Source organism: Pteropus alecto, unplaced genomic scaffold (assembly GCF_000325575.1).
Source record: "Pteropus alecto unplaced genomic scaffold, ASM32557v1 scaffold97, whole genome shotgun sequence".
Classification (NCBI taxonomy): domain Eukaryota; kingdom Metazoa; phylum Chordata; class Mammalia; order Chiroptera; family Pteropodidae; genus Pteropus; species Pteropus alecto.
The window spans coordinates 1,435,831-1,448,976 of NW_006439713.1; the positions used below are offsets into that span (position 1 = coordinate 1,435,831).

The following is a 13,146-nucleotide window of genomic DNA, read 5'->3' on the forward strand; positions in this document are numbered from 1 at the left end:
CCTCTCTCTGCTCTGTTACCGGACACGGTCATTTCAGAGCGCGTCCTTACACTCGCTAAACGCACTGTGTGACACTGGCCTTCCTCACCTTCCCGACGGAGGCAGAGGCCTCTGCTGCTGCTGCTCCTGCACCCTGGGCTGGCACAGGAGAGGCCCGTCCCCTGGGCAGGGAGAAAGGGCAGCCCAGAAGGCCCTCCCGTGGAACCAGCGATTATTTATGAAAGCCTGGATCGTCGTGCTTTATGTCGAGAAAAAGCAGTCAGATCAAAACGGAGGCTTGCGATCGGAATCCCCGCCCCCCGGCTGGGCAGAGGGCCCTCCTCACACGCCCCGTTGACAGAATCGACTCTACGCATCTTTTCATGTCCCTGTTGGGCCACAGAGACGGGCACTGTTGGCAATTTTTAGGTGCTTTGACCTTTTTTCTCTTTCTAACTCATTCCTGAATACATTACTCCTGCGTACTGGATTAAGCAGACCACGGGGGGTGGTGAGGAGGTGGCGGTGAATGAGACTGCAAAGTCCCCGATTTCATAAATATCTCCCCCACCTTCTAGTGGGAAAGGCCAGATAATCTAGTCACATACAAGAAACCAACAAAAATATCCGATACTGATCAGTGCCACGCAGAGAATTCGTGTGGTGCGGGCAGATGGCCGCAGAGTCAGGCTGGGTGGACAGAGGGGCCCTTGGGGAAGGCGACCTCTGGGCCGCGATCCGAATGAAGAAGGAGTCAGCCCCCCGGGGGCGTGGAGAAGGAGCGGTCCAGGCCCTCGGGTGGGAGGGAGCTGGGAGGGCTGAGCTGTGCTGGAGAGTTGGTGGGCAGGGTGGGAAGCAGAAAGCAATGGGAGTCGTGGTCCAGGACCTGTGCAGAAGCCACGTCGCACAGGGCTTTGCTGCCCGGGAAAAGGAGTCTGGAGTTTCTGCGTGCGAGATGCGAGATGCGAGCCTTAGAGCGTCAGAGCAGAGGGCGGGGCGGGGCCCGGTGTGCAGGCTCAAAGGCCAGGAGACCAGGAGCAGCAGGCGGTCCGCGCAGGGGGCAGTGCAGGCTTGGACCCTGGAGACGCAGAGGAGTGGACAGACTCGGTATCCGTTTTGGAGCAGCGTCCCCAGGACAAGGAGTCAAGTGCGACTCTCAGGTTTGCCTTTAAAACCAGGCAGGTGGCCACGTGCTAAGACGAGGTGGGGGCGCCTTGGGGAGGAGGAGAATTGGGGTGGGGGCAAGGTACGGGCTGCAGACGTAGCTTTGGGAGTCACTGGCGTACACGTGGGATTGCAAACCTGGGACGGGGAAGACCCCCTGAGGAGAATGTGTCGAGGGAGGGGAGAGCTCACAGCCAAGTTTGCATTTTCGATATTCAGAGGTCAGAGCATTGAAGAAGCGAGCAGACAAAGGGACTAGGAAGGCGACTTCCAGCTGGCCAGTGAAGGAGGAGCCCCCGGGGAGAGAGTGGTGACCCAGAAGCCAGCAGACCGTGATGCTGCAGGACAGAGGAAGTGGTCGGCCAGGCTGACCTTGACTGAGAGGTTGAGAAACATGAGGACAGAGATGTGACTGGATGTTCGTCGGCCTGGAGGGCATTGGCGACCTCGATAAGAGCCCTCTCTGTCACATGGTGGGGACAGCAGTCCAGGTGTAGCTGATTGATAGACAGTACACGTTCAGCCGTGGAGAGACAGGGAACCAGTTAGCAGAGTGCCTGCAAATATTTTGACTCACTGTTCTTTGTGAAACTTGGTATTAGATAAACGCTACTATATTATTCATGATTTTTTTTTCTACTTTCTACCGTAGAGATCATTCATTCAGTTTCCTTTTTTAAAAATTGTGGTAATAGACACGCTAACTCATATGCACAAGAGAATAACTCAATTCATGAAAATACGAGGCTTCTCCCTCCACTCAACCCTCTCGTTTTTAAAAATTATTCGTTTTTTTTTTTTTTTTTTAAATCATGGTAAAGTATACGTAATATAAAATTTACCATTCAGCCATGTTCCCGTGTACGGTTCAGTGGCATTAAGTGCCCGCTCAGGGCTGGGCAGCCATCCCCACTGTGCGTCCACCAGCTCTTCCATCACGGGAAACTGAAACTCTACGCCCACTCAGCAACTCCGTCGCCCGCCTCTCCAGCCCCCGGCGACCAGCCCTCTGCTGTCCGTCTCTGTGAATCTGATTACTGCAGGCATCTCCCGTAGCTGGAATCACACGGTACTGTCCTTTCGTGACCAGCTTACTTCACTTAGCATCGTGCCTTTAAGGGGGTGGCACGTGTCCGAATGTCCCTTCTTTCTAAGGCTGAATACCACTCCGCTGTAGGTACAGGCCACGTTTGGCTCATGCATTCATCTCTCGACAGACATTAGGTGTGCTTTGACCTTGGCTCTTGTGAATAATCTGCTATGCACACATCTCGCTTCCTCGTTCAACCTAGCACACCTTTCTCGCTTTTCTGTGCTTGACCGAGCAAGAATAGAAAATCTGCACCGATGTCATAAAGTTGTTTTGGATTATACTGAGGTCTGATCGTGTATACTCTGTGACTACACTGTTCTACGAACATTAATAAGAAGTATTAAATTTCCGTAGAGATATTACTCTCCAGATGATGCTACCTATTTTGGTCACCAATAAGACATCCCTAGAAGCTCGTGACTGCGAGGAGAAAGCATTTGGACTTACGGGGACTAGTAATTCAAAAGTTGAATTTTCCCCGGGGTTCCATGTGTCGAGGTGCCTGCAGGAGTCACCCTTGGCGGGCACACGCGTCGACTGGCAGACAGTAAGACACCGCACTTGAAGTGGAGTGCCGATATTTATTTCTATCCTTACGGGTTTTTGTTTGAGAAATGACCTCTACAGGGGAATGGGGTGGCCGGTGGAGTGACAATGAATAATCATGTTTTAAACAGGAGCAGCTGTGTGTGCACAGTATTCCTTCACAGCATCCCCCCAGCAGCCCCACAGGTGGGTGTTACCTTCGGCACCGTTTTATGAATGAAGGAATCAAGGCTGAGAGAGGTTAAACGTGCTGCCGAAGGATGCAGAGCCAGGAGGTGGTCGTCTGTGCCCGGGCAGTTTGTGTTCTTAAACCAAGTCCCCTGTAAATGCCTTCTAGGGTGACATGTTTTGAAAAAGAAATCGAAGACACCCCAGTTCCCCACAGAGAGTTCTGTTTGAATTTAAATCCTACGGTGTGGAGAGCGGGGTGCAAACTGACAAGGTCCTTGCAATCTGTGAGGTCAACCAAGGGTTGCCTGGCCTCCACATGTCCTCCTAAGAATGGGGACTCAGGAGCTGATGGAGAACCGTGCTGTGTTGAAATGCAAAGGATTATAGCAGGGTGTGCGGGATGGGGGTTACCCTATGGAAATGCAAATGATTAAGGTAGGATGTGGAGGTTGGGTGGGGATAATCTTATTTTAGCCAGCGAATGTGTCAAAGCAACTTGCCCAAATAAAATCCCATGAGTCCTCCTGAGAATGGGGACTCAGGAGCTGATGGAGAACCGTGCCGTGTTGAAATGCAAAGGATTATAGCAGGGTGTGCGGGATGGGGGTTACCCTATGGAAATGCAAATGATTAAGGTAGGATGTGGAGGTTGGGTGGGGATAATCTTATTTTAGCCAGCGAATGTGTCAAAGCAACTTGCCCAAATAAAATCCCTCTCTACTCCATCCTGAGGAGATACTGAGCCTCCCGATCCCAGCTTTCTGTCTTCTTTCTTTCTCAAACTGCCCCCGTTCCCACTCAGGATTATTTCCCAGGGCCGCGCTGGACGTGGCGGGATCTACCGCTGGCTGCATGCGGCACTGTGGACACCCACGCCGCACCGCGAGCCTGGCAGCGTGTCCGCTGAGGCCTCGGGAGGGTCTTTCCCATGCACCCCGGGTCCTGGGAGCGTTACCCGGGGAACGGCAGGGCGGATGGGCCACTTTCTCCTGTCTGGGCCACTGTGAGAGAGCACAGAAGGCAGGTCCCGTCCCCCATCCGGAATGATTCACGAATGCAGATGAGGGAAGAGAGGAAGGTGGTGGAGCGTGCCAGACCCTGACCGTGAGCCATGATGGTGACAGGGACCGACCGTCCGCAGTGCACGGATGTGCCCGAGCCCACGGGGCTTCTGCCGGCACCGCGCTCAGATCTAATGCAGGGTGTGGGCGTTCCCAGCAGCGGACCCGATTTCAGAAACGCACATAGGCGAGGACCCCCGCTCCCTCCCGGTCCTCCGGAAGCTCGGCTCCTCCTTACCGATGGTCCTGTCTCCGTCGGGGTCCACCTCCTGAGCCATGCTCAGGGCCTCCGTGGTGGCGATGTCCACGTTGCAGGGCACCACCACCAGGTTGATGGTCTGCTGCCTCTGGATGTACTTCCTGATGAGCGCCTTGATCTGAGGAAGAGCATGTCTCTGGTCACCTGACAACGCCGTGCGGCCGGTGTCGCCCAGAGCGGGACACGGCGTTCGCACTCTGCCGATCCCTTTCTCTGGAATGCACGCCCCACCTGACCTAGGGAGTCAGCTCTCCGTTGACGTCCTACTTATCCCTCAGAGCTCATCACTGGTCCCTCTCCTTTCCCGGAGAATGTGATTCCTGTGGCCAGAAGAGACCACGCCTTCCTCCCCAGGCCTCTCCTGGGTGGCTTTCGAGATTATGCCTTCTATTAGCCGCAGAGGCCCAGCGGTGCCCTGTGGCGGTCTATGGCGTCTATTGCCGGGTCCAGCGCAAAGCCCTGTGTGGCAGTGCCCAGTGCCTGCCCGCCCGTGGGCTCTGAATCAAAACTATCTTTACGCACGGGTATGCCTACTGCTAGTGATCTTTCTGCATTAATAGTATCTTAGAATTTGTAAGCAGGAGAGAGATGTGGGCAACATAAGCCTTAAAATACCAAATTTCAATAACATTATCCCTCCATGGACGATCCAAACAAACATGGAAAAGGTATAATTCCTACGCAATTTTGTTCATATGACGTCTCGTCTTACTATTTTCAGTTGCACAAGAAGATCTCAGAGCCTCAGAATGGGAAATTCGCATCACGTAAGCACCGACTAGTATCAAGTGAACAGTTAAGCCTTAGAGTCAACTAAAAATGACAAATACAAACAGGCCCGATTAGGTCTCGGCCATGCACAAATCCGAGTGAAGTTGTAATCGACCTTTATGAGAAAGCTTGAACATTGATTGTCCTTAAGTGGAACGCTATTTGCTTGCTGGTGCTTATTCCCTCTGCTACACCCAGGTGACTGTCCCGCCGACATCTACAAGTGAACAGATCATATAATCCCGATTCTCCACCTCAGCACTAGTGACAATGCGAGTTCCTCTTCGCTGTGGGGCTGTCCTGTGCACTGTAGGATGTTCAGCTGCATCTCCGGTCTCTACCCACCGGACGCTAGAATCACCCCCTTTTGGCTTAGAGAGGTGACTTGGAGGCTCTCCGCTGGGTGTGGGCACCGGGTGTGGGGCGGACAGGGCTTGGGGGTTTGGCGAGCTGTTGGGTGCCGGGTACAGAGTCGCTGAAGGAGAACAGACGGGAGGGGCAGAGGACGGAGGGGTTTGGGTCGATGCCCCCAGCTGCTTCTCTCCACCCCAGCCTCCGGCAGCTGAGAACAATGGCATTTTGTCAGTTTTCCCCTCAAGTGCTAAGTGTCCCCATTCTCCCAAGCAGTTTGCCCTAAGGGGACATACTTTCTCTTGTCCCCTTGAAGGCTGTTTTCACACTAAGAAACTGTCAGAGAGAGAGGAGCCCATGTAATTTGGTGAAAACCGGGAAAGTAAATGAGTGAAGAAGCTGGTCTAGGAGCCGGTTACTTGAGAGAAATACTGGGAGGAAAGTGAATAATAGTTGCTGGGCGTTTGTTTTCAGGATAATTCTCCCTTTGGTGACTAACGAGGGAGTTTTAGCATTCTTACCAAGTCTTTTTTAGTTCATTTCTTCACAAGGTCCTGGTTTGGCTTTCCTACGCTTTTCTTATGGGTGATGGATTCCTTTTGCAGTGTAGTTTATCACAGAATCAAATTAGAAGCGAAGTAACTAGCTAACCCCAAATGAGCGGGGGCGATTCAGTCGGCTCAGTGCAAACACGCAGGAAGTAACTGGGGTCAGACACAGAACAAGGCCCTTCCGGTCTAGCTCACCGACTTCAACGACAAAACACATTCTCGCTGTAAGAATTTACACGAGAATTTAATGAAGAGAGGAAAAGGGATGTGAAACTTGGGGCAGGATGTTTTTTCCTCCCCAGTTAATTAAATAGCAAGTTTTGCTGTTGTCACACACGGCCACTTCATCAGCTAGGGTCCCTTCCCAGAGCAGGCCGGGGCCGCTAACTCGCGCCTGCGGTACACGCTGTCACAACTCACTGTCAGTTCTTAATCCACCCCAGACTGTGTGCGGCAGGGATAGGGAGCTGGCGATGACCTAGAAGTTAAAGCGCGTCGGAGGACAAAGCCCGGACGGGGTCCACGACGCGCGCGAAAGCCCAGCGTCTCGGCGGCGAGCGCGGACGCTCCGAGCACTGGCGGCGTTTTGCCAAGTCAGCCAATGTGTTCCTGATGGAACTGTTTACGATCACAGTGTCCCCGGTCGGGGCCTCGGGACCGCGTCACCGGACGCCGGAGTGGCAGGAGCTGCCGCACGCTCCGAGTCCGCCCCAGCGTCTTTCCTGAACTCTAGGAAGTTCTGCCGATTTGACGGATGAGGGTAAGACTACGTATGGGGTTAGTCACCTCGCTCGGTAACCGGAACGAGCTAACGACACCGTCCCCCGAGACAGAGAATGGAGGTCTGGGTGCCAAGAGAGAAAGTGACACTTATCTGCCCTCGGTTCTGCCCGGACGGCAGAGCTAGCAGAGGCCCCGCCCAGGGGGTTTCCGGGGCTGCCGCACCGGGGTTTGGCTATGGTTAGGTTCCCAGCACTGCCAATGCGCCTCATGAAAGGGAGGAGGGCAGGCAAGTGACCCCAGTCCCAGGACAAACTGGTCTCATCCTCTACCCACCCCCCCCATCCCTCCACTCCCTGGACCCCACCCCTGCTCCAGGCACCTCCCTCGTCTCCTTGGTTTCCCTGTGAGCTGGCTTAGCAAAGCTTTGACACGGCTGGCCAGGGGACAGGCCTTGCCGGAAAGCCACGTGAGACTCAGCATCCCAGGGAGAGGCGTTCTCAGGCAGGCTTCAGTGGGGGGAGGTCATTGGCAGAGAAGAGGAACCCACCAAGGTCATACACAGCCCGCATTCCAATTACCTTACGCAGCATTAATTTTTAAAAGATGGTTGTTATTGCTAAAACTGGCAGATTTCATGTAAAGATCCACATTTCTGGCTTCCTTTGAGCATCGGAACAGCTGGTGGCAGCGGGCCCGCATCCCCACACGACAGTCAGCCGGGGCGTGAGCCAGCCCACGCGCCTCCAGTCCCAGAGTCAACGTCCCTGTCTGCATGACCTGCCAGGTCTGCTGGGACCCCGAGGGGCGGCCCAGCCTCTCAGGCGGAGGGCCCAGGGGAGCCTCCCCCGCCTCAGCGGGGCCTGCCCCCAAGTTCCAGAGAGGCTCACCTGTGCCCCGATGTCCTGGGGCTGATTGCCCACGGCCACCCTGGCGATGCCGGGGAGGTCGATGAGGGTCAGATCGGGGACCTCGGGTGAGGTGATCTCCAGGCTGATGAGCTCGTGGCTGATGCCAACACCGTTCCCGGCTATGATGTTCTGGGCTGCAGAGCCCGCGAGGGGAAAAACCCAGAGTCCTCATGAGTGGCCATCCGAACATGCATGGAGAACATTACCACACATGCACGGTCCTCCTGGTCCCTCCCACAGCGCACGGGGCCAGAGAGGCAGGACGCGGGGACCCCAGGACAACTGTCCCGGACACAGCCGGGTGCAGGGCTTGTGTGATTTCAAGCTAGAAAAGTCGCCGGTCGAGGGTCTCAAGCAGCTCCTGTATTCGGGGTGCACACTAGAATTGGGGGCAGGACGCCTCTGTTTTGGAAGGGAGCCCCCGGCTGAGCCTGTGGCCACGGGGTTCTCAGGAAGCTGAGCCCAGCAAGTCACAAAAGGCCTCACCCTCAGGTGCTCCGGGCAGGTTCACTGGTGCGAAAAAGCCCCGCGGAGATTTGTTCTGATCAGGGTCATTTTTTGCTGGTCTGGCTGAGACCAGTGTGAAATCAGGAAAGCGGGGAGGCCGCTCAGGGGGACAGGCAGGCACCGGTGACGTGGGGGGGCAGTGCCGGCCAGAGGCCCCTCTGACGGGGTGCAGAAGTGAATTCCAGGAGCTTGGTTATCATCTGTCATCTCTACCGCTAGCCTCAAGCTTTGGTGAACCTGCCCCCAGGCCAGTGTGGGCTGTGCTTCCAGGAAGGACGGCTGGGGTCGGGGGGTGTGGTCAGTGCTGGGGATGCTGCATGGCGACGTGGCCACAAGATGGCCAGCCACGTTAGGTTAGAACAGCAGTGGCTCAGGACAGTGGTGACCAGGACAGCCGGGGTGTGGGGCGGGGTCCTGTGGGGGACACGTCCCAGAGGAGGGGCGGGTAAACCGAGACCCAAAGAAAGACTAGGAATTAGGTGATGGGAGGGGCCGGGGGGTGGCGAGGGCACAGCACGTGGGCGAGGAAGCCGGCGAGGGGGCGGAGCGGGTGCCAGCCCCGCCTGCAGAGATGCCCACCTCTGTGTATTTCCTTCTCCACCTGCAGCGGGGCCTGGATCTGGAGCTCCGTGTCCCGGTAGCTGATCTTCCCGCTCCACGGGGCCTCGCACGAGAGCTGCTTCTTCAGCTTCAGCTCCAGCGGACACCTGGTCGTGATTCCTGAGAGGGAGTTTCCCAAACACCCTAAGTCTCCTTTAAAATGAAGTGTCGCAGGTGCCCTTCGATCTTAGACCCCCACGGAGCTGCCCCAGTGTCTTCAGAAGCCTTGTCTAGAGCTTCTGTCTGATACAGACCCCCGTCGCTCAAGACCAGGCCCTAGAAACACCTTGGGTGTTGGCGGTGGGACCTGCGTCTGCCCGGGTGACAGCCCAGGAGAGGCACAGATGGAAGTGTGAAGCGCTGGGCTCTGCCCTGTAAGGCAGGACCGTCTCCTCCAGCCCGGCTACTCGCCCTGCGTCATAGGCCGGCCACTGGCATCGGGACTGCCCACTCCCTCACGCCTCTCCCCGAAATGCCGAACCCAGGGTGGAGCAGCGGCGTGCCTGTCCCAGACTCTGGCACTTGTGCGTCAGGCGCCCGGACCCCCGGGGACCTCACAGGACCGGCCGCCGGCGGCCGTGAGGAGCATGGGGCTCTTATTGGGGGGCTGTGCAGGCCTTTGGCGTCCACACAGCCTCCTCTGTGCTCGGGAGGTGGGCTTGGCGAGGCGGCCCCGGTTCTGGGGTTCTGGCTGGGCCCTGGGTTCTGGCCGGGCGTGGCCACGGGCAGCGCTGGCAGGAGGCGGAGCCCCCGAGGGGCCAGGATGGGCCCCCGCGAGGCCGGACCTCTTTCCTTCTCTTTTCCTTTATAATCGTTTTACTAAGTTGCACAACGGCTTCTTTACACACACACTTCAATGCTTTTTTAGAGGAAGACGTGTCCTTTCACACCACGATCCTGCTATAGAAGCTTCTCGAAACGTTGAGAAGTTCTTCAGAAGGAAGAACACGTCCCTGACACAGATTCAACGTGACCTGATTCAGGGCCGACGACGGCCGTGGCCCCGTGGAAGTGAGCTCGGGACACAAAGGTGTCGTGGGACGTCCTGCCCCCCGCCCCCCACCAGGCCGAGCACTCGGACCAACGCCGTCCAGGGCCTGCGGCCTGCAGGTGGCCGGCCGCTGTCCACCGGGCAAAGCTGGCCGGTCTGTCCATGCTTACCGCTGCCTCTGGGGAGGGCGACGCCCGACAGGGCCTCCAGCACGGAGCTCTTGCCCGAGCTCTGGTCCCCGATGACCGCGATGGCGGGCAGGGCCAGGTCCTGCTCCACGCCCAGGGCCCGCAGAGAGTCGATGAGGTCGATGCAGGGGCGGACCTTATCCTCGTAGTGGGCGAACAGGCTGCTCTCGGGGCCCTGGAGGAGGCAGAGCAGACTTTGCACCCTCAACCTCTGAGGGGCCCCCGCCGTGGGCAGTTTCCTGCAGAATCTGGGCATCTCCCGTGCTGAGTTGCAGACGGGAGGACAGAGGGGGCCAGGGGTGGCTGTTCCCGCCGGGGGTCGCTCTGCTGACGCAGGGCTGTGGGGCTGGCGTGGAGGGGCTGGATGGAGCAGGGAGGAGTTACTGAGAGGCGGGGGCTTCCAGCCTGAGGGAGCCGGGGACCTGGACCCTGGGGCTGCCAAACTGGGAGAAGGTGGGGACAGGGAGGGGGCTGGCCGTGCTGGCAGCAGCAGGAGGAAAAGCTCCTGGAAGGAGCCGCCAGTGCACGGAAGAGAAGCCCCCAGACGCATGTCGAGGGAGGCCATTGCTGGGTGTCTCTGGTGCTTGCTGTTGGGGACAGCTGGGGGACATGAGCGGTGCTGTTGAAGGTGGTGGCCCACCACAGCCACGGGCCGCCTTTCCTCGGGCTGGTGGCCGGAACGCGTCCTTCCCAGGTGTCCCCGCTTCCACTTACCTTCGTGTTTTCTCGGCTCCCATTTTCTTCCGGCAGCGGAGGGTTCAGCGTCAGCGAGTTGATGTTCTTGCAGAGGTTAACGGGGTCCTTGTCTCCCACTGACACGTTTGGGGGCATTTTCACGTGCCCTCTTGCTGAGGCGAAGAGCAGCGAGTGTTGCTGGAAGAGATTCATTTCCTTCTTCGGACAGTGTTGGGAGGGCGCCTGATTGTGCCTCTGTTGCAGCAAAGGCTTGTGGGACTTTGGCATTAGCCGGGAACCAGCTGGGGCGGGGGGCGCCTTTCCCGCTGCTCGTCACTTCCGGTCTTCCCGACAAGTTCTGCAGAGACACGAGATGTCACCAAGTGGTCACCAAGCGGTCCACCTTGCCAGCCCCAGTACAGCCCACTCCCTGCACACAGACACAGGGGAGCCCCGGAGCCCAGCGTGGGGGGGCTGTGGGCGGCAAACGGGCGCAGAGAACAAGCAGGGTCTCTAGGGGCCCCAGGGCTTGGAGCGAGGGGCAGCGGACTCCACGTTTCCACGAGAGAGTTTGAATGTCTCGCCGTCACTCCTGCTGGGCTCTGACAGGGGACCAGTAGGCAGCACTGTCTGACACAGCGGGGTACGGGGTGCTGGCCTCGCTCGGCCTATCCCAAGGCACGTGTTTTGTTTTGACAGCACGGGAAGGTCCCGTCGCTTGGCTAAGTCCGGCCTCGGACCCCAGCCTGCGACTCTGGACTCTGCCTCTACCCTAGGAACAGACGGACGCAGTGGCTTGAATGGTGTCTCCTCCACGCTCCCCTCCGCCGAGTTCATGTCCCCTCAAACTGTGAATGTGACTGTATTTGGAAAAAGGGCATTGGTAGCTGTGACTATGGTGAGGCTTTGGAGAGGAGAGTGAGCCCCAAATCCAGTAAGAGACGAGCAGAGGGGGACTCGAGACAGAGGCCGAGACTCCAGCCACACGGCCCGGGGCCTCGGGAATCCAAGGAGGGCCAGGGGCCACCGGACGGTAGGAGGGAGACATGGGACAGCGTCCGGCTCACAGCCCGCGGGGGGCGCTAACCCTGCCGGTGCCTGGAGCTGGAACTTTCGGCCTCCAGACCGTGAGATGATCCGTTGCTGCTGCTTTAGGCGGCTGGGTTGGGTACTTTGCTGCTGCAGCCCTGGCTCTGTAGGAGGGACTGGAGGCTCCAGGCCACGCCTCCCCGTTAGCCAGACTTAGCAAAGCCCACGCTGTCCTTGTCCTGCTCCAGCCCTCGGTCCAGCCCCTTCCTCCCTTCCTCACCACGGTGCGTGTCGGCGCCAGATGTCACCATGTCACTGCCCTTTCTACAGATTTCAGCAGCCTTTTTCAGAACGAAGTCTAGAGTCAGTGTGGCCGCCACCTAGTCTTCTGTATTCAGAGCATCTCTTCGCCGAATGCCAGGAAAGGTGAAATGTCCCCTTTCCTCCAAACGGATGTGCACGGTCACAACTTTGTGCGGGCCCTGGCCTGCTCGAAAACTGAGGTGTCGTCCGCCCCTTCACCCACCAGTCGAGAAGTACTTATTGAGGTCTGTGGTGGGCTGGATTGTGCCCCCGCCCCCCCAGATCAGGATGTCGGAGTCCCCGACCCCCGCACCTCGGAGCGTGACATTGGAGAGAGAGCCTTTGAGGTGGTGATAAGGCACAACGAGGCCATTAGCGGGGCCTGAGCCCCTGTGACTGGTGTCCTTCTGAGAAGAGAAAATGAGGATACAGACCGTACCGAGGGACCACCATGTGGTCACACGGGGAGAGGACAGCGTCTGCGAGGAGGAGCCTCAGAGCAGCCAGTCCTGCCGACACCTGGGTCTCGGACTCTATCCCCCAGGACCCCGCGGCCCCTCTCCTGAGCCCCGTGGGCCGGCGAGGGGGCGGGGAGGAGCTCACTGTCTGGGTGCCTGGAAAATTTGCCCGAAGTGATCCTATGTCGTGGGCGACAGGGTGGCCTGGATTTCTTCCTCCTGCTGGTGGTACAACCCAGAGAGGCCACCACAGCGTCCAGAGATGCTTCCCCCAGTAGGGAGTGCCAAGGGTGGCGGCACCGAGCAGAGCTGGAAAGGCAAGGCCGGCTCTACGCGGGGCTCGGAAAGAAGCACCCCGCCCTCCCAGACCCTGACCTCCGACTTCGGCCTCCAGAGCTGGGAGAGAATACGTTTCTCTTGTGTAAGCCACCCAGTTTGTGGCACTTGGTTACGCTGCCTAAGGACACTAATCCTGCATGGTTTGTCCCTCGATCTGTCCCCCGAATGCCACTATGGCTGGAAGACACGGCATCGATGTCTTCCTCTCATTAAAACGGAAGGCGTGATAATGTAACACCGTGTTACAAGATGTCAGCACGCGCTCCAGTCAGGTGCCCTGTCCCCTCAGGAGATGGACTGCTCCAGCAGGGGCCACCCGAAGCCACCAGGCTTTGGGGCTCCAATTCTGACACCACTTCCCATGAGCTCCCCTCCTCAAGAAATCAACTCAGTTCTGACACCATCTACCTGGAGACAGCAACAGATTCCACCGGTCAAGGGGTCAGGCCTCCCCAGCCACTCCTGTCCCCGCCCCCTCC

At 57.8% G+C, this 13,146-nt stretch overlaps 1 protein-coding gene across 3 annotated transcripts in view; it reads right to left on the reverse strand.

The window, feature by feature from the left end:
* Positions 1-13,146, reverse strand: part of MX2 (MX dynamin like GTPase 2) — a 25,027-nt gene that overhangs the window by 10,794 nt on the left and 1,087 nt on the right. For 2 of the 3 annotated variants that reach the window (XR_003047749.1, XM_006916730.3), the window contains exons 2-6: positions 10,578-10,896; positions 9,846-10,038; positions 8,664-8,804; positions 7,557-7,711; positions 4,253-4,391 (exon numbers count right to left, since the gene is read on the reverse strand). Coding sequence is in view for 2 of the 3 variants with exons in the window: in XM_006916730.3 (XP_006916792.1) it covers positions 4,253-4,391; positions 7,557-7,711; positions 8,664-8,804; positions 9,846-10,038; positions 10,578-10,826 (877 nt within the window). In the remaining variant the exon portion in view is untranslated. Of the gene's footprint in view, positions 1-4,252; positions 4,392-5,298; positions 6,129-7,556; positions 7,712-8,663; positions 8,805-9,845; positions 10,039-10,577; positions 10,897-13,146 lie in introns of those variants that run through there. The other variant, XM_025050183.1, reaches the window with a different exon arrangement.